The 26,254-nt window shown below is 41.9% G+C and overlaps 1 protein-coding gene across 1 annotated transcript in view; it reads left to right on the forward strand.

Moving 5' to 3' along the window:
- LOC142503819 (uncharacterized) overlaps positions 1-26,254 on the forward strand; it is a 41,366-nt gene that overhangs the window by 9,391 nt on the left and 5,721 nt on the right. The window contains exons 8-37 of the mRNA XM_075616552.1: positions 8,294-8,345; positions 8,482-8,548; positions 8,706-8,928; positions 9,320-9,371; positions 9,483-9,549; positions 9,702-9,924; positions 10,321-10,372; positions 13,037-13,103; positions 13,256-13,478; positions 13,850-13,901; positions 14,033-14,099; positions 14,233-14,452; positions 15,620-15,671; positions 16,072-16,138; positions 16,287-16,518; positions 16,623-16,652; positions 17,166-17,217; positions 17,346-17,412; positions 17,547-17,766; positions 17,881-17,910; positions 18,883-18,934; positions 19,063-19,129; positions 19,264-19,483; positions 19,598-19,627; positions 20,666-20,717; positions 20,843-20,909; positions 21,035-21,257; positions 23,231-23,282; positions 23,692-23,758; positions 24,658-24,886. Of these exons, the coding sequence (XP_075472667.1) occupies positions 8,294-8,345; positions 8,482-8,548; positions 8,706-8,928; positions 9,320-9,371; positions 9,483-9,549; positions 9,702-9,924; positions 10,321-10,372; positions 13,037-13,103; positions 13,256-13,478; positions 13,850-13,901; positions 14,033-14,099; positions 14,233-14,452; positions 15,620-15,671; positions 16,072-16,138; positions 16,287-16,518; positions 16,623-16,652; positions 17,166-17,217; positions 17,346-17,412; positions 17,547-17,766; positions 17,881-17,910; positions 18,883-18,934; positions 19,063-19,129; positions 19,264-19,483; positions 19,598-19,627; positions 20,666-20,717; positions 20,843-20,909; positions 21,035-21,257; positions 23,231-23,282; positions 23,692-23,758; positions 24,658-24,886 (3,174 nt within the window). The remainder of the gene's footprint in view (positions 1-8,293; positions 8,346-8,481; positions 8,549-8,705; positions 8,929-9,319; positions 9,372-9,482; positions 9,550-9,701; positions 9,925-10,320; positions 10,373-13,036; positions 13,104-13,255; positions 13,479-13,849; positions 13,902-14,032; positions 14,100-14,232; positions 14,453-15,619; positions 15,672-16,071; positions 16,139-16,286; positions 16,519-16,622; positions 16,653-17,165; positions 17,218-17,345; positions 17,413-17,546; positions 17,767-17,880; positions 17,911-18,882; positions 18,935-19,062; positions 19,130-19,263; positions 19,484-19,597; positions 19,628-20,665; positions 20,718-20,842; positions 20,910-21,034; positions 21,258-23,230; positions 23,283-23,691; positions 23,759-24,657; positions 24,887-26,254) is intronic.

The raw sequence follows: 26,254 nt of genomic DNA on the forward strand, positions 1-26,254 counted from the left end.
GTCCACACGTGTAGTTTCAGGATAAATGAAAACGTTCAGTGGCTTTATTTCTCCACCGCAACATAACATGCGGGTACACTGTCCCTTTAAACAAATAAATCCTGCTCCACGTTGGGAGAAAAACTGACTAACACAGCAGGCCTATCTAGCAGGCTGGCTGGCTAAACCATAACCAAACCGTAAGAGTCTTTTAAGCAGTCATGAAAACAAATTAAACAAATCTTACTTTGGTTGCAGTAAGTAGTGTGCTGTATCCGTCTGGCTAGCAGCACATATATCCATGTGCTCTGGTCTGAGAGAGCCAGCTACTGCTAGTAACAAGATCCTTTTCTACCTTGCTGGCTCTCAGGTGTCAGCTTACATCCTGACTACCTAACTTCCACCTGAGTTAACCCTTATGAGTGCTGGATGAAGCACTCAGACATATGTCTCCCAGGCGTAACTGATAGGAATTGACTTCACTCTGTCACATACCTCCCCTGTTTGTGTGTGGCTAGAGTCCCACACGGCTGAAGCCCGACCCTCCACTCCTTCTCTTGACAAAAAATCAGCATTTCCATGGTCCTTTCCAGGTCTATGCTGAATATCAAAAGAGAAGGGTTGGAGGGCCATATACCACCTAGTCAACCTTGAGTTTGCGTCCTTCATGTTGTTTAACCACTTCAAGGGCGCATGGTCAGTGACCAGGGTGAAGTGTACTCCAGCGACATAATGTCTCAAGGCCTCAATTGCCCATTTTACAGCGAAGCACTCCTTCTCAATGACGGAATACCTCACTTCCCTTGGGAACAGCTTCCGGCTGATGAACAGTATGGGGTGTTCAACACCATCAAATTGCTGGGACAGCACTGCTCCCAGTCCTACCTCTGAGGCATCCGTCTGGATGATGAAGGGCTCTTTAAAATCTGGGCTCCGAAGAGCGGGGCCCTCTGACAGGCACTTTTTAAGCATGTCAAAGGCGTTTTGGCACTCCCAAGACCATTTAACTTGGGTCGGGGCACTCTTTTTTGTCAGATCTGTTAGGGGTGCAGAAATTTCTGAAAAATTGGGGATAAACTGCCTGTAATACCCTGCTAACCCCAAAAGGGCGCGGACCTGTGTCTTTGTCTGTGGGGTGGGGACTTCCTTTATGGTGGCCACCTTGCTAGCTAGTGGCCTTACTATCCCTCCCCCAACGGCATAGCCCAAGTACTTTGTAGTGGATTTACCCAGGGCACATTTTTTGGATTTGCAGTGAGCCCTGCTTCTCTTAAGGACGTTAGGACTGCCCTTAACCTTTTGATATGAGACTGCCAGTGTCTGCTATAGATGACAATGTCATCCAAGTAGGCCGCGGCATATGCCCTATGGGGTCGTAGTACCTTGTCCATTAACCTTTGGAACGTGGCTGGAGCCCCATGTAACCCAAATGGCATAGTGACGAATTGGTATAAACCGAGAGGGGTGGCGAACGCAGTTTTGCATTTGGATTCTTCCGCTAGAGGTATCTGCCAATATCCTTTCGTGAGATCTAGGGTGGAGATATACTCTGCTTTACCAAGCGAGTCAAGCAATTCATCCACCCTATGCATTGGGTATGCATCAAATCTGGATACAGCATTTACCTTTTGCAAATCCACGCAAAACCTCACCTTCCCATCTGGTTTAGGGACCAACACTATAGGGCTACACCATTCGCTGTGGGACTCCTCGATCACGCCCAATTCCAACATGTTTATTATCTCCCTCTCTACCAGGTCTTTTCGGCCCTCTGGCAATCTATAGGGACGGGACCGTACTTTTACGCCAGGTTCTGTCTCAATCCTATGGGACATTAAATCAGTCTGCCCTGGCAGCTCAGAAAAAACATCTGGGAACTGGTCACATACATCTAGTAGGTCTGACCTTTGTTCCGTTGTTAACTGCCCTCCCATGGGAACCTGATGGTCATTGTACTTACTACCCTTTGGAAGCTGTGGACCCAAATCCGTCTCTCCTTCCCGAGGGTGAATGAACAGCGATCTCATCGTTTTCCAGGGTTTCAGGAGGTTCACGTGGTAGATTTGTTTACCCTTCCTGGACCCTGGTTGAGAGATCTCATAGTTCACCTCCCCGGTGCGGCGGAGAACGTGGAAAGGACCCTGCCACTTTGCAAGGAGTTTACTCTCTGATGTCGGTAGTAGTAGCATCACTTGGTCCCCAGGTTGGAAGACCCTCAAGCGAGCATTTTGGTTGTACTGCCTCTCTTGACGTTCTTGAGCAGATTTGAGGTTTTCCTTAGCAAACCGACCTATCATGTCTAGGCGGTTTCTATGGTCTATGACATACTGAAGGGTATTCTTGGAGGGGGAGGGCTCCTCCTCCCAGGATTCCTTCAGTAGGTCGAGACTACCCCGAGGTTGGCGTCCATATAGGAGCTCAAACGGGGAGAAGCCTGTGGATGATTGGGGAACTTCTCGTACCGCAAACAACAGGAAAGGGAGAAGTTCATCCCAAGCTCGCTTTTCAGTGTCCACAAACTTCCTAAGCATGGTTTTTAAAGTACGGTTAAACTTCTCTACCAATCCATCAGTCTGAGGATGGTAGACTGAGGTCCGGACGGATTTTAACTCCAATAACTTCAGGACATCCTGCATTAACTTTGCCATGAAATTTGTTCCCTGGTCAGTTAACATTACTTGGGGAAGTCCTACCCTAGAAAACAGTTCTAACAGCCTGTGAGCAACCTGTTTAGCAGTGGCTGATCTCAGAGGGAAGGCCTCAGGATATCTGGTGGCATAATCTACAACAACGAGTATAAATTTATGTCCCTTCGCAGAGGGTTCTAAAGGTCCGACCAGATCTACCCCAATTCTCTCGAATGAGACGGCTACCAAGGGCAGAGGAACCAAGGGAGCCGGCTTCTGTCCTTTTTGGCTAGTTAACTGGCATTCAGGACATGTCTCACATAGTTTCATGATGTCACCATGTATGCCTGGCCAGTAAAACCGGGACGAGATGCGGTCCGTGGTCTTATCTCTGCCCAAATGACCACCCCATGGGAGAGTATGGGCTAGGGTGAACACTGTTTTAATCAACCCTTTAGGGACTAGTATCTGTCAAATGACCTCCCTTGTTTGTGTAACCTTATTCCCACGATATAGGATGTCATTCAACAGTTCAAAATGTGGAAACACTCTTACACCTTGTTCATCCATTATCTTGTTGTTGACCTTCACCACCTTCTCATATTGTCTAGCCAGAGCTGGGTCTTCCCTCTGCCTCTGACGGAAGTCAGGAAGATCCAGGTCTGGCAAAATTCCCGTATCTATCTGTTCCCCACCCTGGTCATCCCCGGCCATGACCTGCAGTCCTTTGGGCTGACTAAAGTTACCAAGAGCCCCAGCCTTTCTTAACCAGTCCTCTTTTTCCGCACGTCTCTGTTTACGTGTCTTTGGGACATGGTGTCTACGGGGGAAAATCTCTGGGGAAAAAGGAAACAAGTCTCCGGGCTTCTCCGGTACCAGAGAAGTAGGCTCCGTAGGAGTAGGGGCCAACAATGTTTCGAGGTAGGGCCAGTCTCGGCCAAGTAGAACAGGAGCAGGTAGCCAGGGAGCAACTCCCACTAGTAGGCTAGCCTCTTGATCCGCCGTCGGGTATCTCTTTGTATCCCCATGGATACATTCGATATTCCAAGGAGAGTCATAAGATAGTCTGTTGCTTGGAATTAGGCCCTCTAGGATCAGGGTTTTTCCAGAGCCCGAGTCCAGCATGGCTTTTACTTTTGTCCCCTCCAGAGATGCTGGGACTAACCACAGATTGTGGTCCCCTCGGAGACAAGCTGTGGCAGTGGTTCTGCCATATGAACAGTCCATCTCATCATCTCCTGAGTTCGCAACCTGGGTCGTCAGCGGAAGCTCTCGACGGGGCTCGGTGTTTGGACCTCTCCGCTGTTGGATGGGATCCTCCCTTCTGGTTGGTGGGGTTATCCTCTCCACCGGGTGGGTGACAGGAGTCCAGGTTCTCTGGGAATACTGTGGGTGGCGGCCTCCCTTGAGTGATCCAGTGGCCTCGGACCCGGGACGGGCGTCTCTGCGGGAGTTTGTACCAGGAACCCTCCGAGATGGGAAAGGGTCTTCCGATCGGGTTGACTGGATCTCCCGAGCTGGCGGGTTGTAGACCCCTCGATTGTCTGCTCTCCTGCCTCTAGCATCACCGGAAGCAACTGGTGTTTGCACCGGCCGTTCCCAGCTATCCTGCTGGGTGTCGTCGCCCAGGAAGTTTTCCACCAAGCGGACCGCTGAATTCAGGGAAAATGCAGCGTGTCTTTTTACCCAGGAGCGGGAGGAGGGGGGCAGTATCTGTATGAACTGCTCGAGCACAAACTGTTCAAGGATCTCTGCCTTGGTATGTTTTTCTGGTTGTATCCACCTGGTACATAAGTCTACTAAGCGGTGGGCTACGACCCGGGGTCTGTCTCTGTTTGTATATTTGACTGTCCGGAACCGCTGTCGGTAGGTCTCTGGAGTGAGGCCTAGGCGATCCAGAATAGCAGCCTTTAGTTGCTGATAGTCCATGGCCTCGTCTGCTGGAAGAGCCTGGTAGGCTGCCTGAGCTTCCCCAATGAGGAGTGGAGCCAGAGTCGTTATCCAGCGATCAACTGCCCAGCCGTTGGCCGTGGCTACCCTTTCAAAAGTGAGAAGAAATGCCTCTGGGTCTTCGTTTGGCTTCATTTTAGGCAGCATCACTGGTGGGTTATTTGGAATCGCTGGTCTGCCTGGGGCTGGGCCTTCGACTAGCAGTTGGAGTAGCTTTTCCTCCCGCCGGGCCTGTTGCTCATCTTGCTGGGCCTGTCGCTCGTCTTGCCAGGCCTGTCGCTCAGCTTGCTGGGCCTGTTGCTCAGCTTGTTTCTCTGCTAGCTGTAGCTGTTGCTCAAGGAACTGAGAAAAAAAATTCTCCATTTTTTTTTGTGTGGGTGTGTGGCCCTTCAAATACAGGGCCCGTCCGATCCCACTTCTGACACAACCTGTGACAGGACGGCCTGTAGCCGAGGTCAGGGAACAGTCCACACGTGTAGTTTCAGGATAAATGAAAACGTTCAGTGGCTTTATTTCTCCACAGCAACATAACATGCGGGTACACTGTCCCTTTAAACAAATAAATCCTGCTCCACGTTGGGAGAAAAACTGACTAACACAGCAGGCCTATCTAGCAGGCTGGCTGGCTAAACCATAACCAAACCGTAAGAGTCTTTTAAGCAGTCATGAAAACAAATGAAACAAATCTTACTTTGGTTGCAGTAAGTAGTGTGCTGTATCCGTCTGGCCAGCAGCAGTATCCATGTGCTCTGGTCTGAGAGAGCCAGCTACTGCTAGTAACAAGATCCTTTTCTACCTTGCTGACTCTCAGGTGTCAGCTTACATCCTGACTACCTAACTTCCACCTGAGTTAACCCTTATGAGTGCTGGATGAAGCACTCAGACATATGTCTCCCAGGCGTAACTGATAGGAGTTGACTTCACTCTGTCACAAATGGGTAGCCATGTTGCCAGTAGCAGATTTCCCATTGGGCCCGGCCTAGGGCGGCACGACTTGGGGATGGCAAAAATGTCCGCCCCATGTGCATTTGCCACGCTCTCAGGCCTGTCAGACCTAATGGCAATGCGACGACGTGCGTCATAATGATGTTGCCGGCGTCATTTGATGCTGGGATTCTACAGGAGTTTTAGGGCAGCAGACGGGAGGCGGCAGGACAGATGTAAGTGCCAAGGGTCCTTTCTTCCATGCAGTAACAAAGGAGGGAGAGGGAGTAGGTGGTATGATAACTTTTATTGGACCAAAAAGTAGTTGAAATGTTACACATTTTTGAATCTCTCAGGTTCCTTTATCAGGTACGGCAGAAATACAGAAACACAACATAATGTGCAGTGTATGTAAGAGGGGTATCTGTTTACAATGGATGTAGACAGGAAGTGTGAAATAAGATGAGGTAGAAACAGGTATCCCGGTGATAAAATTAACAGTAGAGACATACTATAGAAGGCTATTCTCTTTTGAAATGCAAAGGCAGCCTAAACAATAAGGAGAATATTTTATGTCTGGTGATCTATATAAAGAATGTTATCAGTGCACTATTCCTTGATTATATTCTTTATGTAGATCACCAGACATAAAATATTTATAGTGATTTTTATATTGCTAGATATCTTTTCACATTTACTATCTTATCCCACTCACTCCCACTCACGTCTCCTTAATGTCTAAGCTGCATTTGTATTTCACAATAGAATAGCCTTCTACAGTATTTTTCTACACTATACACTTCCTGTCTACATCCATTGTACAGGACACATCCTCCTAAAACAAGAAGGGACCGGCACTCCAGAGGTCTTCATACAAAAAAGACATTTTAATCCACACAGATTGACGTTTCAGTCAAATACACTGACCTTTGTCATTCATCCATTGTAATCAGATATCCCTCTTACGTACACTGTATCATGCGTCCATATTTCTGTCACATGTGCTCACCAGAAACTGGACTAGACCGCAAGGCTGAGGTGGGGACTTATATCACCACCACCCTACAACGGCGTGGGCAGGTCCGGCAGAGTCGGGTAGCCGGGTCAGGGTAGGAGAGTGTAGAATTGTCAAGGTACTTGCCGTAGTTATGGATTGGAGAGAGAAGAGTAGTCGAAGTCCGAAGCCGTGGTCTAGGAGAGGAGAGAGTGGTCCAATGATGAGCTGAGGTCCAAGGGTCCAAGATAGCAGAGGTCCGAGTCTGAGCAGGGGTCACAACGAGAAGGCAAAGGTCCAAACACAGCACAGCAACGAACAGAAGTAGCAAGCACAGACAAAAAGGAAATTCTATGCTCAGCAATCAGCAAAGGGCTGATTGGGCATATAAAAGGACAGGAACCAATGAGAGGATCCCAGGGAAGGTGCTGTCAGATGTAGGTCGAGCAATGATAGGAGGAGGCTCGATGAAGGCCAGGTGTGGTACTGCCTAATGTGATCCCGGCATCAGCTGGTGCACGGCATGCACGTGCTTGAGTGACGCGGTGGGTGCACATGCGGGGAGCACGGCGCAGGGCGAGTGCATCGCCGGCGAACCTATCCGCCATGACGTCATGCCGGGGAGAAGGGGCCGGAGGCTCCCTGGAGCGAAGGTGCGCACGGGCGAAGGGACACGCATGCCCCTAGCAACAGCCCGAGAGGCGCCTTTGGAACGGAGGAGCTCCGTGAACCTGACAATTTCTGCCTTACCCAAGGAGAGATTCTGCCTTACCCTGAGAGATTCAAAAGCTTGTTGGTCCAGTAAAAGGTATCATACCACCTACTCACTCTCCCTCCTTTGTTACTACATGTCATTACCAAGAATCCCTGGCTTCAGGGGAAGCATAGTATGCTGAGGGACTTTGTGGAAAGGCAGGTTTGTGGACCTGCCTGAGACTTGTAAATGTGCTCATAAGTGTTTTATTGTCGCTGTACAGTGGAGGGTTTTTGTCACCTTTTTATTACTCGCTATAACTTACTGTGTGTACCTGAAGAATCACCAAATCAACATCCCTTGCGCCACGCATTACACCCATGCCCATTAACCCACGCCCTATTGATGTGTACAGGAGAGGGGGTAATTGTACATTTTCTTACCGTGCACCCCAAAACTGGAACAACCTACCAGACACACTCGCATCCACCACCAGTTTAAGTTCTTTCAAAACTAAGGCTGTCTCGCGTTTTAATCTGGTCTGTAACTGTTTTATAAGCCTATAATATATATTATCTTTAACTGTGCATGCAATGTCCTGTATATAATGTATACCCTGTTCACTTATGTAACTGTATTTGTAACCATGTATTTGTCATTTTAACTCTATGCCCAGGATATACTGGAAAACGAGAGGTAACTCTCAATGTATTACTTCCTGGTAAAACATTTTATAAATAAATGTTCTCAAGGTTCCCATGTTATCCAATTGACTTGATGCAATTATAGTCATGTATATAAAATAAAGATACATATGTATTTCACTACACTGTCTACATTAGTATGCCCCATGCTGGTGGTAGAATTAAGCCCTTCAGTGCTCTAATGATGCACAGTGTACGTCAAGAAAAGTGTCATCCCAGGGGCCCTTGTGACCTACATTGACCTTTGCATGTTTTTAGGGGCCGGAGCACAGAACTGATCACGTAATTGTTCCTAAACAGTACTCAAGGGGTTAACAAAAAAATTATAACCTTGCCGTTTGCTCAATTCAACATGTCAAGTTATTAACCAAAATATTTAAAAATCAAGAATATATAACAATGTGTTATTTTATTTTCCCAGTTACAGCTTTTTGTTCCTCAGCTGCAATACACTTAACTGCACCATTTACAAAGTAAGTATGACTATAAAGTAATTTGTTCCGGCCAATAAACATTCGTTTAAAAAACGGAGTAGAAAAATCAATCTTTCACTAACCGACAATGTTACTGCGAGCAGTCACAGCAATACCTTCTTCTTTGTGTTTTTAGAGTTCAATGTCCCAAGGGATGTTTAACAGACACAGGACATGTGTGGGGCTCCGATATCTACACAGAAGTAAGAACAAAGCTCAATTAAAACATACCAATTACAGTATTTGACTGCACTTAATATTTGTACCTTAATACAAATATAATCATATCAACTAAATGTCTATGATTATAAAAAAAAGAAACAGAAAAAGATGTATCTTCCATTATACTTTCTTTCCAAGGATTCTTCCATTTGTCGAGCTGCAATCCATGCCGGAGAACTGACGGATGAAGGAGGAAATGTGATAGTGGAGCAGAAGCCGGGACAGGACAGCTATGAGGAATCCACAAAGAATGGAATAAAAGCAGCTAAATATGGTGCCTGCTCTGGATCATTTGCATTCAGGTCATCATCTGATATCCCACCTGCTACAAACCCACCACCCACTACCAACCTCCCAAAAGGTAACCTTCAGTCAACGTACTGTATATATTTTTTCATTACATCTGAAAATCCTCACCATAAACATATTTTAGGTGAAAATAAATTAAAATGAGATGTTAAAATGTTTAACCTCAGCTCTAATGTCAATATTAATTATCATAAAAATTGGAATCCCTTGAGCTTTGTTCTCAAATGTCCCGCGTAATCCAAGCTCCTTGATGCTATTATAGCCACATAAACACATAAACACAAGTACCTAAGAATATTATGTTTTGTTTCTGCAGTAATGTGCCACATTGTGCTACACTTATGAAAAATGGCATAACCTGGTGAGAAATCACACAAAATCAAATACAAAACATATTTTTAGAATCACGAAATTCATAGTCCTTCTATGTTTTCCTTTATCAGCTACAGCTGTGTGTTCCTCAGCAGCAACCCAACTAACTGCACAAATGACAGAGTAAGTACAGCTATAGAAAGTTTATTTTGTGCATAAACTTGTAATAAAGAATATGCAGCAGTGTAATCATCTATATTCCACCATTCAGCAATGTCCCTTCTTTATATTTAGAGTTGAATGCCCAACAGGATGTCTGACTGAGACAGGGAGTGTGTGGGGATCTGATATCTACACAGATGTAAGATCAAACCTCAAATACATCTTCTCAACTCATTTTGCCATGCATTATTTTTTCTGCTGAATACATATAAAAGTGGAAAAAAAAAATATACAGTATATAAAAAGTGAACAGAAAGGTTGCTACTCTCACATTGTGTGTTCTTCACTTAGGATTCTTCCATTTGTCGAGCTGCAATCCATGCCGGAAGATTGACCAATGAAGGAGGAAAAGTGATAGTGCAGAAGAAGCCGGGACAGGACAGCTATGAGGCATCCACAAAGAATGAAATAAAATCATCTGAATATGGTTCCTGGACTGGGTCATTTTTATTCCCCTCATCATCAGTTGCACCACCTGCTACAACCCCACCGCCTACTGCCAGCCTCCCAACAGGTAACTTTCAGTCAATATATTTCCTTTATCTACAGTAAAAATGTTCTTTGCATCTGTAAATACTCACCTCATCCTTATCTTTATATGGTGGATATATAAAGTGTTTATTTGCCGACTGTAATACCACATTGAAGTATCATCAAAATGCAAATTGTTTGACATTTGCTGTCAAGTTTGACATGTAAATCAAGCCCCTCAATGCTATTCTAGCCACATACATAAACAAGTAAGTATGTATTTTAGGATTAGTTTATACAGTAATATACCACATTGTGCTAGCACTAAGAAAAAGGATGTGATGTATTAAATATGCTGATAAGATGCCATACAAAAACAATACCCAAAATGTTTTCAGAATATACAAGTTCATAGACTTTCTTATATTTCCTCTTTCAGCTACAGCTTTGTGTACGTCAGCTGCAATCCATTTAACTGAACCAATTACAGAGTAAGTATGGCTATAGAAAGAGCTGATTGGGGGAATAAACTTGTAGTTAGGAAAATGCAGCAGAATAAGTAATTTTACACCAATTAACAATGGTACTGTGAGTGGTTAAAGAGACAATTCAAGCCAGTTTTCTTCATTATTATTATTATATATATATATATATATATATATATATATATATATATATATATATATATATATATATATATATATACCGGATGATGTCACGGCTTCCTATGGCTTTGAAAATAAGCCATAATGTGAATGCTGGAGTGGCTACCAGCAACCACTATGGAGGTAAGTATCTCTGGAAGCATGGGGTCCCTGGAACTGAAATGAATGGGGTTCATTAATCCCCTGCTTCAATCATATATATATTATATCATAATTCTCATATATATATATTATATTATAATTATTATAATTGGTAGGAGCGCAGGAATCGTTCTTTTTGTCAATCCTATATTAAAACATGAAAATAACGGCATGGATTTCTCCTTTAAAACAATATTTATATTTAGTTTGCCAGCTTATAATTTAAACTGAATGAGCTGTACGAGTTAAATATAAAACTAGTAATACATAAAATAACTAAGGACATACAAAACTGGAAGAATCTCAATACACTGTATCAACATTTGGTGAAGTTAGCATTTTTAAAATGGTTGGTCTTCCAAAGCTATACTATGTCTTAAAAATGTTACGTTTGTTAATCTCAAAGAAAGATTTGAAGACTCTAAATAATATTGTTTACTTTTTTTATTTGGAATAACAAAGAGTAGAATAAAATTAGCTAAACCCCAGAGAAGTAGAAACAAATTTACGGTTTCTATGGCGAATATTGAATAGTACAACTGGTCTGTCTCTGTCTCTGTCATAACATACTCACTCTACTACAGTATATCTTTAAGGGCTAAATTAGAGGACAGTACAGGCAGTCCTCGTTTTACAACGCTTCGCTTTACAACGAATGGCTTATCCAACGCATACCTATATTCATTTTTACAACGCCAAAATAGCTTATCCAACGCTCTTACGACGCTTTGCAACGTTGTGTATGTGTATATATATATATACACATTCACATAAACAACGTTGCAAAGCATCATAAGAGCGTATATATATAATATTATACTATATAATATTATACTATATAATATATTATTTATTATGTTATATTATATATATAATACAGTATATACACTATATAATTTATGTGTGTGCTGCATATCTTATTGTCTGAGTAAAATATTTTGTGTATTTTAGCATTAAAAATGCCTTCAGGAACGGAACCTTTCATTTAAACAGTGTTCCTATGGGAAAACGTGTTTCGCTTTACAACGTTTCACTTTACAACGTTTCACTTTACAACGCCATTTTGAATAACGCATTGTGTCGGATAACCGAGGACTGCCTGTACTAAAGATTATATTATGACTTTTGATACTAATATGTGAATACAGGATAGTCCTGAAAGCTACTCAATCTGCAAAGGAGAATTACAAGTTTGTGTAATGTATAAGGCTGAGTCCATGCTCCCTGCTTGCTCGCTGAGGCTCAGGGAAAGCGGGTGCTTTCCCTGCCTTGCGTTTGCTTACCGCACGTACCGTCAGTGGGCCGTCAGGGGGCGGGCCGGGGGCGGGCGCGGGCCAGTGACGTCACGGAGCTGGTTCGCCCTCATTGGGTGAACCGCTCACATGACCGGCCTGTCGCGCCGGCAAGCGGGGGAATTTAAAATTCCCCTAAGACCTGCGCTTCTGCAAGCGCGCGGAAGCGCAGGTGAGCCCCTACTAAAGCCGCTCTAATTGCGGCTGTAGGGGCTCAGTGCTGAGCGGGAGCGCGCCTCAGCACGCTTCCGCCAGCAATCGGTTAACATGGCCGAGGCCTAAGGCGCATATGCAAAATATATACATTCCTCTGCGCCATTGTGCACTAGATGCCATGAAAGGGATCCTAACTTTAAACATTATGTTCTAGTTCTATGATAAAATTAGGACATTTGGGTACAAGATTCTGAAATACAGTATCTGTTCACCTTTCTTCATTTTCAAACCTAGCTTGGAATATAAAACTCAAATTTTTTCTGCATCCAATGTCTGGACCGTTCAAGATGAACAACATCGTACACTAGCAGATGTAATCTGTCTGGTAGCCAGAAAATGATAGAGAAATCTTAAATATGATTTTAGAAAAAATAATGCCCAGTCAGACATTGAAAAGGGGTTTGAAAGTTTTTTTCATAAAGTGGGAGACATATATTTCACCAGTAAATGGAAACATGAGGGGAACTGTTTTACATTTTCTTTTCAACTTACAAAGTGGATTTTAGCCAGACAGATGCTTGAAAGGCATGAAATAAAATAAATGTATAGTGTACTTATAACAAGTACATTTGAGTCCATTGTAGGTAATCACCAATCTGTGACGATCACAGTCCTTACATAGTGATTTTGATTTATTTTATAATTAATTCATGTCATTATTTTTGTTTTCATTATTGTTGTTTTAGGCATTTAATCTTTTCATGTCTATGTTGCTCTTAATGTTTTATTTGTAAAATTCATTGTTATTTTACTTATATTGTTTCCTTACTCAGTGTCAAACAGTTGTTATGTTCAATGAAAAGATGTTAAATAAAAACAATACATTACTTCTTTTTTTTAGAGTTTCATGTCCAGCAGGATGTCATACTGACACAGCGAACGTTTGGGGATCCAATATCTACACAGATGTAAGATCAAACTTTCATTAAACCTTCTCAATTAATTTCGCCACACATTTGTTTAACTGAATAAAAACAAAAATTCTAAACCAAATATATATGTATTTAAAAAGTGAACAGAAAGGAGGATTATATCATGTCATGTCGCTTTGCTCTATTAGGATTCTTCCATTTGTCGAGCTGCAATCCATGCCGGAAGATTGACCAATGAGGGAGGAAAAGTGATAGTGGAGAAGAAGTCGGGACAGGACAGCTATGAGGCGTCCACAAATAATGGAATAAAATCAAGTCATCATGGTACCTGGTCTGGCTCATTCGTATTCAGCACATCATCTGGTATCCCACCTGTTATAAGGCCTCCGCCTACATCCAACATACCAAGAGGTAACTTTCTGTCATGTACAGTACTGTATTTCCATTTTTTTCTGGTGCAAATTTATCTTTACTGTACATACGAAAAGTTTAATCTGCAACAGTTTTGGTGGATATATATAAAAAATCACGAAAAGAGTTTGTTTGTTAGCTATGATACTGACCAATATTGACATCCCTTGCACTTTGTTCTTAAGGTTCACATGTGATGTAACAGCCTCAATAGCATTGTTTCCATAAACTGATTAGAGCCTATAATAATATGCTACATTGTGACTGTGGTATTAATGAAACACAATGCACTTAGCATTCTGCTCAATATATCTTATATATATAACATAAATACTTTAAGCACTTATCGTCTATTTTATTTCATCTCTCAGTTACAGCTCTGTGTTCCTCAGCTGCTATCGACTTAATTGCACAAAGTACAGAGTAAGTATGGCTTGAGAACTTTTATTAGGGCAATGAACCTGCAGATAAAATGAAGCAGATTAATCAAATTTTCCCAAGCTAACAACCTTCATTTGAGCAATCAAATCATTACCTACTTCATTCTGTTTTAGAGTTGAATGTCCAACAGGATGTCTGACCGACACAGGGAATGTGTGGGGATCCAATATTTACACAGATGTAAGTTCAACCCTCAACTAGTTTGGCCTCAATTTACATTTTTACTTTACTTTAGCAAATGTTATAGCCCAGGTATGTGGTTATAGAAAGTGAAGAGAATGGATTTCACATTTCCTGTATTTACTTCTCCTAGGATTCTTCCATTTGTCGAGCTGCAATCCATGCCGGAAGATTGACCAATGAAGGAGGAAAAGTGATAGTGGAGAAGAAGCCGGGACAGAGCAGCTATGAGCCATCCACAAAGAATGGAATAAAAACAAATGAACATGGCGCCTGGTCTGGGTCATTTGCATTCAGCTTATCGGTTAACCCACCTGCTCCAAACCCAGAACCCAGCTTCAACCCACCTACAGGTCTGGAAAAGTTTGGTTACTACTTATTTTTCTGTTCTTTTTAAATATGACACAATGTTCATGTGAACATGATACATGGAGCCATTTAATCAGTTATAGATAATAGGTGCATGTAGTAATAATATTTCCTCAATATAATGTCATAGTTGTTTCTCTTCCAGTACAAAAAAAAGCAACATTTTGTTATTGGAAAAATAGGGTAACCCCAATTATCGAGGCCACTACCAGGCACTATGGAGTGTGTTTTAGGAAAGAAGGTTTGACGCCGGTATACAGGTGATGCAGGTAATAAGGCAATATTGGGGTATCTCCGATACTAACAAGGGGAGTGGGGTACTGGAAAACCGGTTAGAGGTACAAGGGGACACCTCCCAAGGGGGCGCCCCCAAGTAAATCATGGCCCGACTACCAATATATCCTCACCTGTCTCCCCTGTGTATCGCGTGGAGGTCCCTTGAAAGCCGTTCCTGTTTGCGGCTGCAAGCTTGATCCTGGAGGCTCTGTGTGCTGGGATTCTGCTTGCTGGCGTCTGCGTGCCCCAACCGGATATGACATCACAGGTGAAAAAAATGGAGATTGCTTCCGAGGTTCACAGCACCTTCACTCAGCCAGTTGTATGAATATAAAAAACTTTATTAGTAACCAGCAATGTACAACAGCATGAACACTGTTCATGCTGTTGTACATTGCTGGTTACTAATAAAGTTTTTTATATTCATACAACTGGCTGAGTGAAGGTGCTGTGAACCTCGGAAGCAATCTCCATTTTTTTCAACATTTTGTTATTGTTCACAGTATGAATATCCCAAAATAATAAAACAGAAAGGCATACAGAAACATTGTAGTAATACCATTAGCAATGTAACAATACCATTGATAACAGTAATTATTGATATTAATTGTAAAACCCAGAGTTACAAACATCTATAATGCTAAATCAATTCTTTATTGCCATGTTTTATTCTCAAATCGTACATTCTTAAAGGTCACCTGTCAGAATTGGATTATTGGCTCATTCTGTTTTACTGTCCACCATGAGGTACCTCCAGCTGCTCTTACAATGCAAATACATATTCTACATTACATCCTATTTCTCTCTTAAATAATCCAACCTCAAGTAATTTCGAGGGGGGAAAAACTTCCATAAATTCTGTTTTATTCTCACAGTTTCAGCGCAGTGTTCGTTCGCAGCAAAAGACTTACCTGCTCCTATTACACTGTAAGTAATACTAGAAAATCTATTTTGGGGGGAATTGATTTATAAAACATAGAAACATGGAATGTGACAGCAGAAAAGAACCTAGCCCACCAAGTCCACTCATTTTCTCATCTGCTGTATAATCGCAGACCCTATTTAACCCTTGACTTTCTTTTATATTAAGGATAGCGTTATATCTATCCCCAGCATTACTGTATCAGCGTCTACAACTTCTGTTAGCTGGCTATTCCATAAATGCACCACCCTATGAATAAGAACTTCACTTGAATGGGCTAAAAGGTGTCTTCAGACGTGGGTTAGGTGTGTCATGGCATAGCACTGCTTAGTTAATACGGGCCAAAATCTTTCAACATGTTACTGTGAACATCAAAAATAATTAATTCTTTCTAATTTCATTTAGAGTTCTGTGCCCGGAAAAATGCTTAAATGAGAAAGGAAATGTGTGGGGATCCGATATCTACACAGATGTAAGATTACAATTCCAACCAAACATTTAAAAAATTATTCCTTTTACTTCATGTTGACATGAAAAGACTAAATATCCATAAAATCTATTCCTTTGGAAAATGTGAAGAGAATTATTTTTTATAACTTATATACATTTTTCATTATGAGGTGTCTTCCATTTGCCGAGCCGCCATCCATGCTGGGAGACTGACAAATGAAGGAGGAAGAGTGATGGTGGAGAAGAAGCCAGGACAGAGCAGCTATGAGGAATCCATCAGGAATGGAGTAAGAACAAGAAGCCACGGTGAATGGTCCGGGTCATTTGTGTTCAGCTCATCATCTGATTTCGAATTCACTACATATATGTACACAGAATCCGTGTTCAACATCCCAGCAACAGGTACCTTTCTATTTTTTGTATTTTCATCAAGAATGGGTCTACATATGGACTACATTTTATATTCAGCTCTGTCCACTGATCATCTCTTTTTCAAATTGTTACAGAAATGTCATCCATGTCCAAACCACCAACAGGTAACTTACTGTGAAGCCTTGGTCTTTGAATTTTTAGCAGAGCTGTAGGTACATATTTAATAATATTGTAAGCATCAAGCACGGATTATTAATGGTTGAAACAACATAGCGACTCATTATTGGAGAGAGACTACACGTAAAACATGTTCCTCACTCTCATTACATGAAGGTTGTCGTTTTTTGACGTATAGATTTCATTAAACAAAGAGGTTCTATGTCCATAATTGAGAGTGTATTCAGGAAATTATCAGGGTACCAAATAATAATAATAGCAATTATACATTTTATTTTCAAATCTGTTGTTGCACAGGTTCACGTGTAACTGAAGGTGTTGTGGGGTTATAACTTCCCAATACAGCTCCTTTTTGACCATCATTTATTCTTTTGTTTTGTCTCCACTGCAAGGGGTCCAGTATTGTGGGGGGTTTTGGAAATTAATATCTATATTCTGTTTCTTTGCTGACACACAACTCTTCTGAGAATAAAGAAGACAAACGTTTTTTCCTCTCACAGTTTCAGCACAATGTTCCTTGGTAGCAAAAAACCTCCCTGCTCCAATTACAGAGTAAGTATGACTACAAAATTAGTTTAGAAGAAAGGAGATAATAAAAACATATGTGTAATCCTTCAACAATGACAACAATTGTTAACTTGAGTATTAAAAATGAAATATTATTTTCTATTGCTTTTTAGAGTTCTCTGTCCTGAGGGATGCCTAAATGTAAAAGGAAATGTGTGGGGATCCGATACCTACAGAGATGTAAGATCAAAGTTTATAGGAAATGTTCTCCCTCTTTATTTCATTTTCACACGCAGAAGAAAAGTAATCATTATACTGTACATATATGCCTTTAACGTTCGTTATTTTCATTTTTATGACATTTTCGCCATTAGGAGTCCTCAATTTGCCGAGCCGCCATCCATGCTGGGAGACTGACCAATGATGGAGGAAGAGTGATGGTGGAGAAGAAGCCGGGAAAGAGCAGCTATGAGGAATCCACAAGGAATGGAGTAAGAACAAGAAGCCACGGTGAATGGTCCGGGTCATTTGTGTTCATGTTATTATCCGATATCCAAATCATAATAGAATCGACTTCCAACCTTCCAGCAACAGGTACCCTTCTGTCAAATCATTTCTTTTTTATATATTTTTTTATCAGGTACTTATATATTTGCAACAATAAATATGTAATTGTGTCCAACTCATTATTTGTCTAAATTGTTACAGAAATAACATTGGAGACCAGACCACCAACAGGTAACATTGAGCAGTTTTCTGTCTTGTACAATGCTTAGCAGAGCAGTGAGAACGTCTTCATTGTTATTTATGAAGAGCTAACGTAAAAGAAGCATTAAGTAAAAAGAAGCTTAAAGTAATATAATAAGTCAGCGGTGCGCAAAGTGGGGGGCGCGACCCCCAGGGGGGGCGGGAGATTGTGCTGGGGGGCGCGGGCAGTTGCAGAGGCCCCGCGCTCTTCCCCCAGGCATTTAAATTAAATGCCGGGGGATCGCGTGAGGCCCCTGCAACTGTTTACTTACCGGGATTCAGCCGTCTGTGTTGCGTAGCCATGGCAACGCGGCGTCAATAGACGCCGCAGCACCATGTGACCTGACGCCACACGCCCACGCAGCGTCATCTGACGCGGATGAAGGTAGGCATGGGGCGCGAGTGCCGGGGGCAGAGAGACAGGGGGGCACAGCACAAAAAGTTTGCGCTCCCCTGTTATAAGTTATAGATGGAAGGGTAAGTGTATAGATGGACGTTTAGTGATTGTATCACCCGCTTTGCATGACAAGTGCTATATCAGCTAAACTGTGTGTATTGTAATTTGTTACATACTGTAATAAGACAGAACGTTCTATATCCATATAAAAAGCTTATGGGTAAAACAATATTGCAGCACATAAATGGAAGAGGAATATAAATTCAATGAGAATGTCAGCAGAAAATTCAGGAAATTATCAGGGTTCCAAATAATAATAATAGCAATTATACATTTTATTTTCAAATCTGTTGTTGCACAGGTTCACGTATAACTGAAGGTGTTGTGGGGTTATAACTTCCCAATACAGCTCCTTTTTGACCATCATTTATTCTTTTGTTTTGTCTCCACTGCAAGGGGTCCAGTATTGTGGGGGGTTTTTTGGAAATTAATATCTATATTCTGTTTCTTTGCTGACACACAACTCTTCTGAGAATAAAGAAGACAAACGTTTTTTCTTCTCACAGTTTCAGCACAATGTTCCTGGGAAGCAAAAAACCTCCCTGCTCCAATTACAGAGTAAGTATGACTACAAAATTAGTTTAGAAGAAAGGAGATAATAACAACATATGTGTAATCCTTCAACAATGACAACAATTGTTAACTTGAGTATTAAAAATGAAATATTATTTTCTATTTCTTTTTAGAGTTCTCTGTCCTGAGGGATGCCTAAATGTAAAAGGAAATGTGTGGGGATCCGATACCTACAGAGATGTAAGATCAACGTTTATAGGAAATGTTCTCCCTCTTTATTTCATTTTCACACGCAGAAGAAAAGTAATCATTATACTGTACATATATGCCTTTAACGTTCGTTATTTTAATTTTTATGACATGTTCGCCATTAGGAGTCCTCAATTTGCCGAGCCGCCATCCATGCTGGGAGACTGACCAATGATGGAGGAAGAGTGATGGTGGAGAAGAAGCCGGGAAAGAGCAGCTACGAGGAATCCACAAGGAATGGAGTAAGAACAAGAAGCCACGGTGAATGGTCCGGGTCATTTGTGTTCATCTCAATATCCGATATCCAAATCATAACAGAATCGACTTCCAACCTTCCAGCAACAGGTACCCTTCTGTCAAATCATTTCTTTTTTATATATTTTTTTATCAGGTACTTATATATTTGCAACAATAAATATGTAATTGTGTCCAACTCATTATTTGTCTAAATTGTTACAGAAATAACATGGGAGACCAGACCACCAACAGGTAACATTGAGCAGTTTTCTGTCTTGTACAATGCTTAGCAGAGCAGTAAGAACGTCTTCATTGTTATTTGTGAACAGCTAACGTAAAAGAAGCATTAAGTAAAAAGAAGCTTAAAGTAATATAATAAGTCAGCGGTGCGCAAAGTGGGGGGCGCGACCCCCAGGGGGGGCGGGAGATTGTGCTGGGGGGCGCGGGCAGTTGCAGAGGCTCCGCGCTCTTCCCCCAGACATTTAAATTAAATGCCGGGGGATTACATGAGGCCCCTGCAACTGTTTACTTACCGGGATTTAGCCGTCTGTGTTGCGTCGCCATGGCAACGCGGCGTCAATAGACGCCGCGGCACCATGTGACCTGATGTCACAAGCCCACGCAGCGTCATCTGACATGGATGAAGGTAGGCAGGGGGGAGCGAGAGCCGGGGGCAGAGAGACAGGGGGGCGCAGCACAAAAAGTTTGCGCTCCCCTGTTATAAGTTATAGATGGAAGGGTAAGTTTATAGATGGACGTTTAGTGATTGTATCACCCGCTTAGCATGACAAGTGCTATATCAGCTAAACTGTGTGTATTGTCATTTGTTACATACTGTAATAAGACAGAACGTTCTATATCCATATAAAAAGCTGATGGGTAAAACAATATTGCAGCACATAAATGGAAGAGGAATATAAATTTAATGAGAATGTCAGCAGAATAGCAATACCTTAGTTAATTTAATACAAAAAAAAGTACAACATCCATATTTGATTGTGGGTACTGAAAAAATATCATAGTGCTATTAATATTGCAATATATGGTGACTTGTTTAATTTTCAAATAATTTGAAACAAAGGTTCTTTTGCAACCAGAACATCTCCTGAGATTATTGCTCCACTATATAGTCTAATTTTTGTCCATTATGCATTGTTTTATTTCCCAGCAAAGTGCCACCTGTGTTACGTGGAGGTTAAACGCATATTATAGCTCATATTCTGTTTCTTTTCTGAAATGACAACCTGAATGAGTGACTGAAGAAGATAACATATTGCTTTCTTCTTGTAGTTTCAGCACCTTGCTCCATGGCCGCAAAACAATTACCTGCACCCATTACAGAGTACGTATGACTACGAGATGAGTTGTGAAGGGAATGGAGAAAATACAAATTAAATGTAATTCTTCAACAACCCAGAACATTACCTGGAGTATAAAAAAAATAACCATCTCTTTTATTTCTTTTAGAGTTATCTGTCCTAAGGAATGTCTAAATGAGAAAGGAAATGTGTGGGGATCCAATATCTACACTGATGTAAGATTAAAGTTGAATTAAATATTGTGGAAAATGCTATGCCTCTTACCTTTTCTGCACAAATAAAAATGATCAATTAATTACAAAGACAAAAAAAACTCATATTTAATACTTTCAACCACTAGGAATCTTCCATTTGCCGAGCCGCCATCCATGCTGGAAGACTGACCAATGACGGTGGAAGTGTGATAGTGGAGAAGACTTCGGGTCAGAGTAGCTATGAAGATTCCACAAGGAATGGAATAAAAACAAGAAACCATGGTGAATGGTCTGGGTCATTTATATTCAGCTCTTCATCTTCTTTCGAAATTGTTACAGACATATTGTCAGCTTACAAGACACCAAGAGGTAAAATTATACACGTATTTCCTTTTTCTATTTTTCCCAAGGTTTATAAATATCCACTCCTAAACATTGTAATAGTTACATTTAAAGGCGGAATAAGGGCGTTGCGAGCGGGCCTGCTTCCCCCTGGCGCCACCTGATAGGGGACGCAGAAGGGGTACACAGAGATTCAGCTGTCGGAACACAATGTCGGATCCGAACGGGCTGTAAAAACTGTGATGTGTCTCATATCAGGCATGCAGACCTAGCCAGGGCAGGCATTTCATTTGGCAGAAAATCAGCGACATAGTGGTAATTTCATCGGATAACCGATTCGAGACACATAGCAAGTTAATTATACCACCATAAGGGGTGATGCCCGCATATTCACTCAGTAAATCAAACAGTAAGTACAGTACTGTATATTATAGTATACTATGTTCATGCAGTGTGTCTGCAGATGACAGAGCAGTAGCAGCTAGCGTGTAGTGAGTACTTATCCTAACATATATCGGCAGTTCCAGCACAGGTAGCATCAGCGTCTAAAGCTGGACAGTCAAATCGGGGCACAATAGCCTGGCAGCAATCACTGTATTTCTATATTAAGTCGGCATACAGTATATATGTGTTTTGCCTTGGTTCTATAAATTGGGGGAGGCGCCGTTGGTGGAACTTACCCCGGGGACAAAAATACCTAGTTCTGCCTCGGGTTACATTTGTAACGATTACTTGTCTAGTAAAACTAAACAAGTAATAGTTACAAATGTAAGCAAGATAGTTTCTTAAAGTTAAATTAGTGAAAACGTGTAAGTTCTCAAAACCTTTTGTAGAACTGCATGTGTAAAAAACTGTTGGTCTGTTAAAATATATCAAAACTAGCAATAACTCTGAAACACCCCTATACGTTAAATGTACTATTTTAGAAGAATTGTGTATTGTCATGTTATGATAAAATAGTTGCATAATTATTAAATAATATTGTATTAAGGCAAGCAGGGAGGAAAACCTTTAAAACAACTAAGGCTGTGTGTATAGTGCAGGCGCGCACGCATGACGGAGCACATGGAGTCATGTGCGCCAGTCGAGTGATCCCTGTAGTCTGATGGGGAGGCGTGGTCATGATGTCACCAGGCTGGTTCACCCTCATTGGCTAATCCGGTTACGTGAGGCGGCCGTTGCGCGTAAAAAGGAAATTATTTGTCAGGTCAAAATTCTGCCACGCGGTCGCGCGCACTATGGCAGGCCCATTAGAACTACTGTATTTTGTTCGCACCGCGAGCACCGTCGCACACGCCGTCACGTGTACTATAAACGGGCTTAAGTGGCACTTACAAATGCTGTAAGTCGGAATAACTTTAAATGACCTACTTTCATATGTAAACAAAAGGGTATGCTGCACACCAAAATTGAATAAATAAATACATACAGTTTACCGGTGCTGCTGGTTCAAGGAGTACCTGTCAGAATTATTCCACGTCTATACTAAGGAAAAAAGGATCCAACTCTCTACAGATTTTATATCAAAGCGAATTTATTTGTGCCACACAACGTTTCAACCTGAACAGGTCTTTTTCAAGTGCCTAGTCCCTACTTTCCTATGTGCCAATCTTGTTATAGAAGTTAAACATATATTTGAAATATTTATTTTTTTAGTTTATTTTAGCAGTAATTGGCCTTTATTTAAAAAAATCTGCTTTGATCCATGTAGATTAAAAAAAAAACTACAAACAGGGGACTTTGTATTTCACTCTGTTACAAGACTTCTGTTTTTGTGAGACGATTTTGAAGACTTGAGGTTGAGGTCCACATGCCATCAAAACCTCTCATATGGATTATGTCCCTTTTAATAGACTGTCTCATTTACAGTATTTCGAATTACACCCAGCAGTGGTAGTGTTTGTGATTAATGTACTCCGCATTTTGTGTAACTTTTAGAATTACTTGCCTAGAATAATGAGTAATAATACACATTTTTTTATATATGTGTTTCAAAACAGTTTCAGCTCATTGCTCTTTGAAAGCAAAAGATTTACCTTCGCCCATTACAGAGTAAGTATAACTATATATATATTTTTGTTAATTTTTGTGCGAATGGACTTAAACTTATAAAAGTGCAGCAGAACATTAAGGGAGAACATCTATATACTGTAATGCAAATCAGCATTTTGGGCCTCTTTTGATCTGAAAATCCCCTTTGAAGGTAATGGGAATTTCCGATGAAAACGGCCCAAACAGCTGCTTCAGATTATATACAATTAACTTTTAAAACATATATTTATTAACACATCATCTGACACCAGAAGACACCTTTAAGGCCAATTAAATAGAAGGGCTATGATGTCGTCTGGCTTCGGACAGTCTTATGGTATAGCACACCTTAGTAAATATGTGCTTAAATATTTCAACAACAGTTACTGTTGCTGTTGGTATCCCAATCAATTGTCCTTCTTGTTTCTAGAGTTGTATGTCCAGCGGGATGTCTGACAGAAACATCGACTGTTTGGGGAACTGGGACCTATTCAGATGTAAGCTCAAACCTCAATGAAAACTAGCACATTTTTACATGGCATGTTCGGAATTCATTTATCGTGATAAGAACAAGCAAATATATGTGTTCAGAAAAATGAAGCCGAGGTCTGTTGCAGATTGTGATGCTTTTCCATGGGCCAAATATGAGAGTTCTTTGCAGATTAAATGATAGTGTACTGAGCTTTTAAAGTATACAAATGAATAAAAGACGTCGGAGGTTTCAAAAGCTCCGTAGACTATAATTTTATCAATGAAGCAATCTTATGTTTGTCCAATACGAGGTATCAAAACCTACAACAGGACTACCGGTGTGCCTGATGCGGAGGCTCCAGCTTGTGCAGAACGCTGCAGCTCGGATGCCGAGACATGTTTCTAGCTTTGAGCATATCACTTCCATCTTACACGATCTGCACTGGCTTCCAGTGGTCTTCCGTGTTTCAAGTTGCACGTAATGGCCTTTAAAACCTTGCATGGCCAAGGGCCTGCCTATCTGCAGCCTCTTTTGATGCCCTGGAGGGAAGCTGGCTATGATCAGTGGGGGTCTGTGGGGGTCTGCAGTGGTGGTCTCTGTGCCAAGGGTACTGCACCCTACGCTGGGTGGACGGGCCTTCTCGTGTGCAACATCCGCAAGAGCTCAGGTGTACAGTAGATCGACTTTACCACTGTTTTGAGCACAGTGTAAGACTTCTTTCTTTCTTTTGGCTTTTCCTGTCTAACAAAATTAATTGTGTATAATTTGAGTTTATTCTTAAACTAATTTAATTTAGTGCGGTGCCCCCTCATGTGGAGGCGTGGTTTTACTTAAAAAAATAAATGATGTTAAACTTTCCCAGTAGCATTACAGCTACTAGAAACAACATTAATCTCCCCTGTAATATATATCTCCCTCTATTAGGATTCTTCCATTTGCCGAGCTGCAATCCATGCAGGTGAAATGACCAATGCCGGGGGAAGAATAATAGTGGAAATAAAACCAGGAAAGATTAGTTACAAAAAATCCACACAGAATGGAATTACATCAAATAACTTCAGTGCCTGGTCTGTGCCATTTGAGTTGAGTTCATCGTCTTCTTTCGAAGTTGAAGCAAACCCATCATCGGGTTCCAGTTTCACATACACAATAGGTAAAACTGTGTTTTCTACATTTATTGAATTTCTAGATACATATATACCCGAAATCCTAAACATTACACACAAAACGAATAAAAGCAACAGTTACACAAACAGGCTTACGAAATGATGGGTTGCAAAAGTCTAGCAAGCTTCATACCTAGCGTCAGTTGCACCCATTTAAACTGCTCAGAGATCGCAACAGAGAAAGCGTTCTGCCACAGTCCTGCGGTCCTGCAGCCATGTCTGCACTATTGGGGTGTTTACCTTTCTTGCAGCCTGCAAAGGCCTTTAGGCAGGCTGCATCTGTATATTAAAGTTTTACATTCAACAAAAAAAGTTTTTATGGTAGCTTAAATTATTATAAAGGAAAACATTATTTACCAAGAATTCAATATAGATTCAATGTTTTTTACAAAAGGGAAAATATAGTGCCGACATGAAAATAAAAGGATACTGAAGGAAAATGTAGAATGACGAGTAATAACACCACACTTACATGGGGACGTCCCTCCCTAGATGAAAGTAATAATAATAGCATGTTCTTGTGTAGCGCTGCTAGTTTTACGCAGCGCTTTACAGAGACATTTTGCAGACAGTCCCTGCCCCGTGGAGCTTATAATCTATTTTTTGATGCCTGAGGCACAGGGAGATAAAGTGACTTGCCCAACGTCACAAGATGCTGACAGACACCTTGAAAAAAGTATAACTATTTTAAATAAACCTTTTTTATATCTCCATGGTGATACATTAAAACAGGGCCACTTGATGGCGGTGCCATCTGTGAGAATGCACCATGCCCCGAACTTACAGAGGCCCCGCACTTACAGAGGCCCCGCGCTTACAGAGGCCCCGCGCTTACAGAGGCCCCGCGCTTACAGAGGCCCCGCGCTTACAGAGGCCCCGGGCTTACAGAGGAGCCCCGAACTTACAGAGGCCCCGGGCTTACAGAGGCCCCGCACTTACAGAGGCCCCAAACTTACAGAGGCCCCGCACTTACAGAGGCCCCGAACTTACAGAGGCCCCGCACTTACACAGGCCCCGCACTTACAGAGGCCCCGCACTTACAGAGGCCCCGCACTTACAGAGGCCCCGCACTTACAGAGGCCCCGAACTTACAGAGGCCCCGCGCTTACAGAGGCCCCGCGCTTACAGAGGCCCCGCGCTTACAGAGGCCCCGCGCTTACAGAGGCCCCGGGCTTACAGAGGCCCCGAACTTACAGAGGCCCCGCACTTACAGAGGCCCCGCGCTTACAGAGGCCCCGCGCTTACAGAGGCCCCGGGCTTACAGAGGCCCCGCACTTACAGAGGAGCCCCGAACTTACAGAGGCCCCGGGCTTACAGAGGCCCCGCACTTACAGAGGCCCCGAACTTACAGAGGC

The sequence above is a fragment of the Ascaphus truei genome, chromosome 10 (genome assembly GCF_040206685.1).
Source record: "Ascaphus truei isolate aAscTru1 chromosome 10, aAscTru1.hap1, whole genome shotgun sequence".
In the NCBI taxonomy this organism is placed as follows: Eukaryota; Metazoa; Chordata; class Amphibia; order Anura; family Ascaphidae; genus Ascaphus; species Ascaphus truei.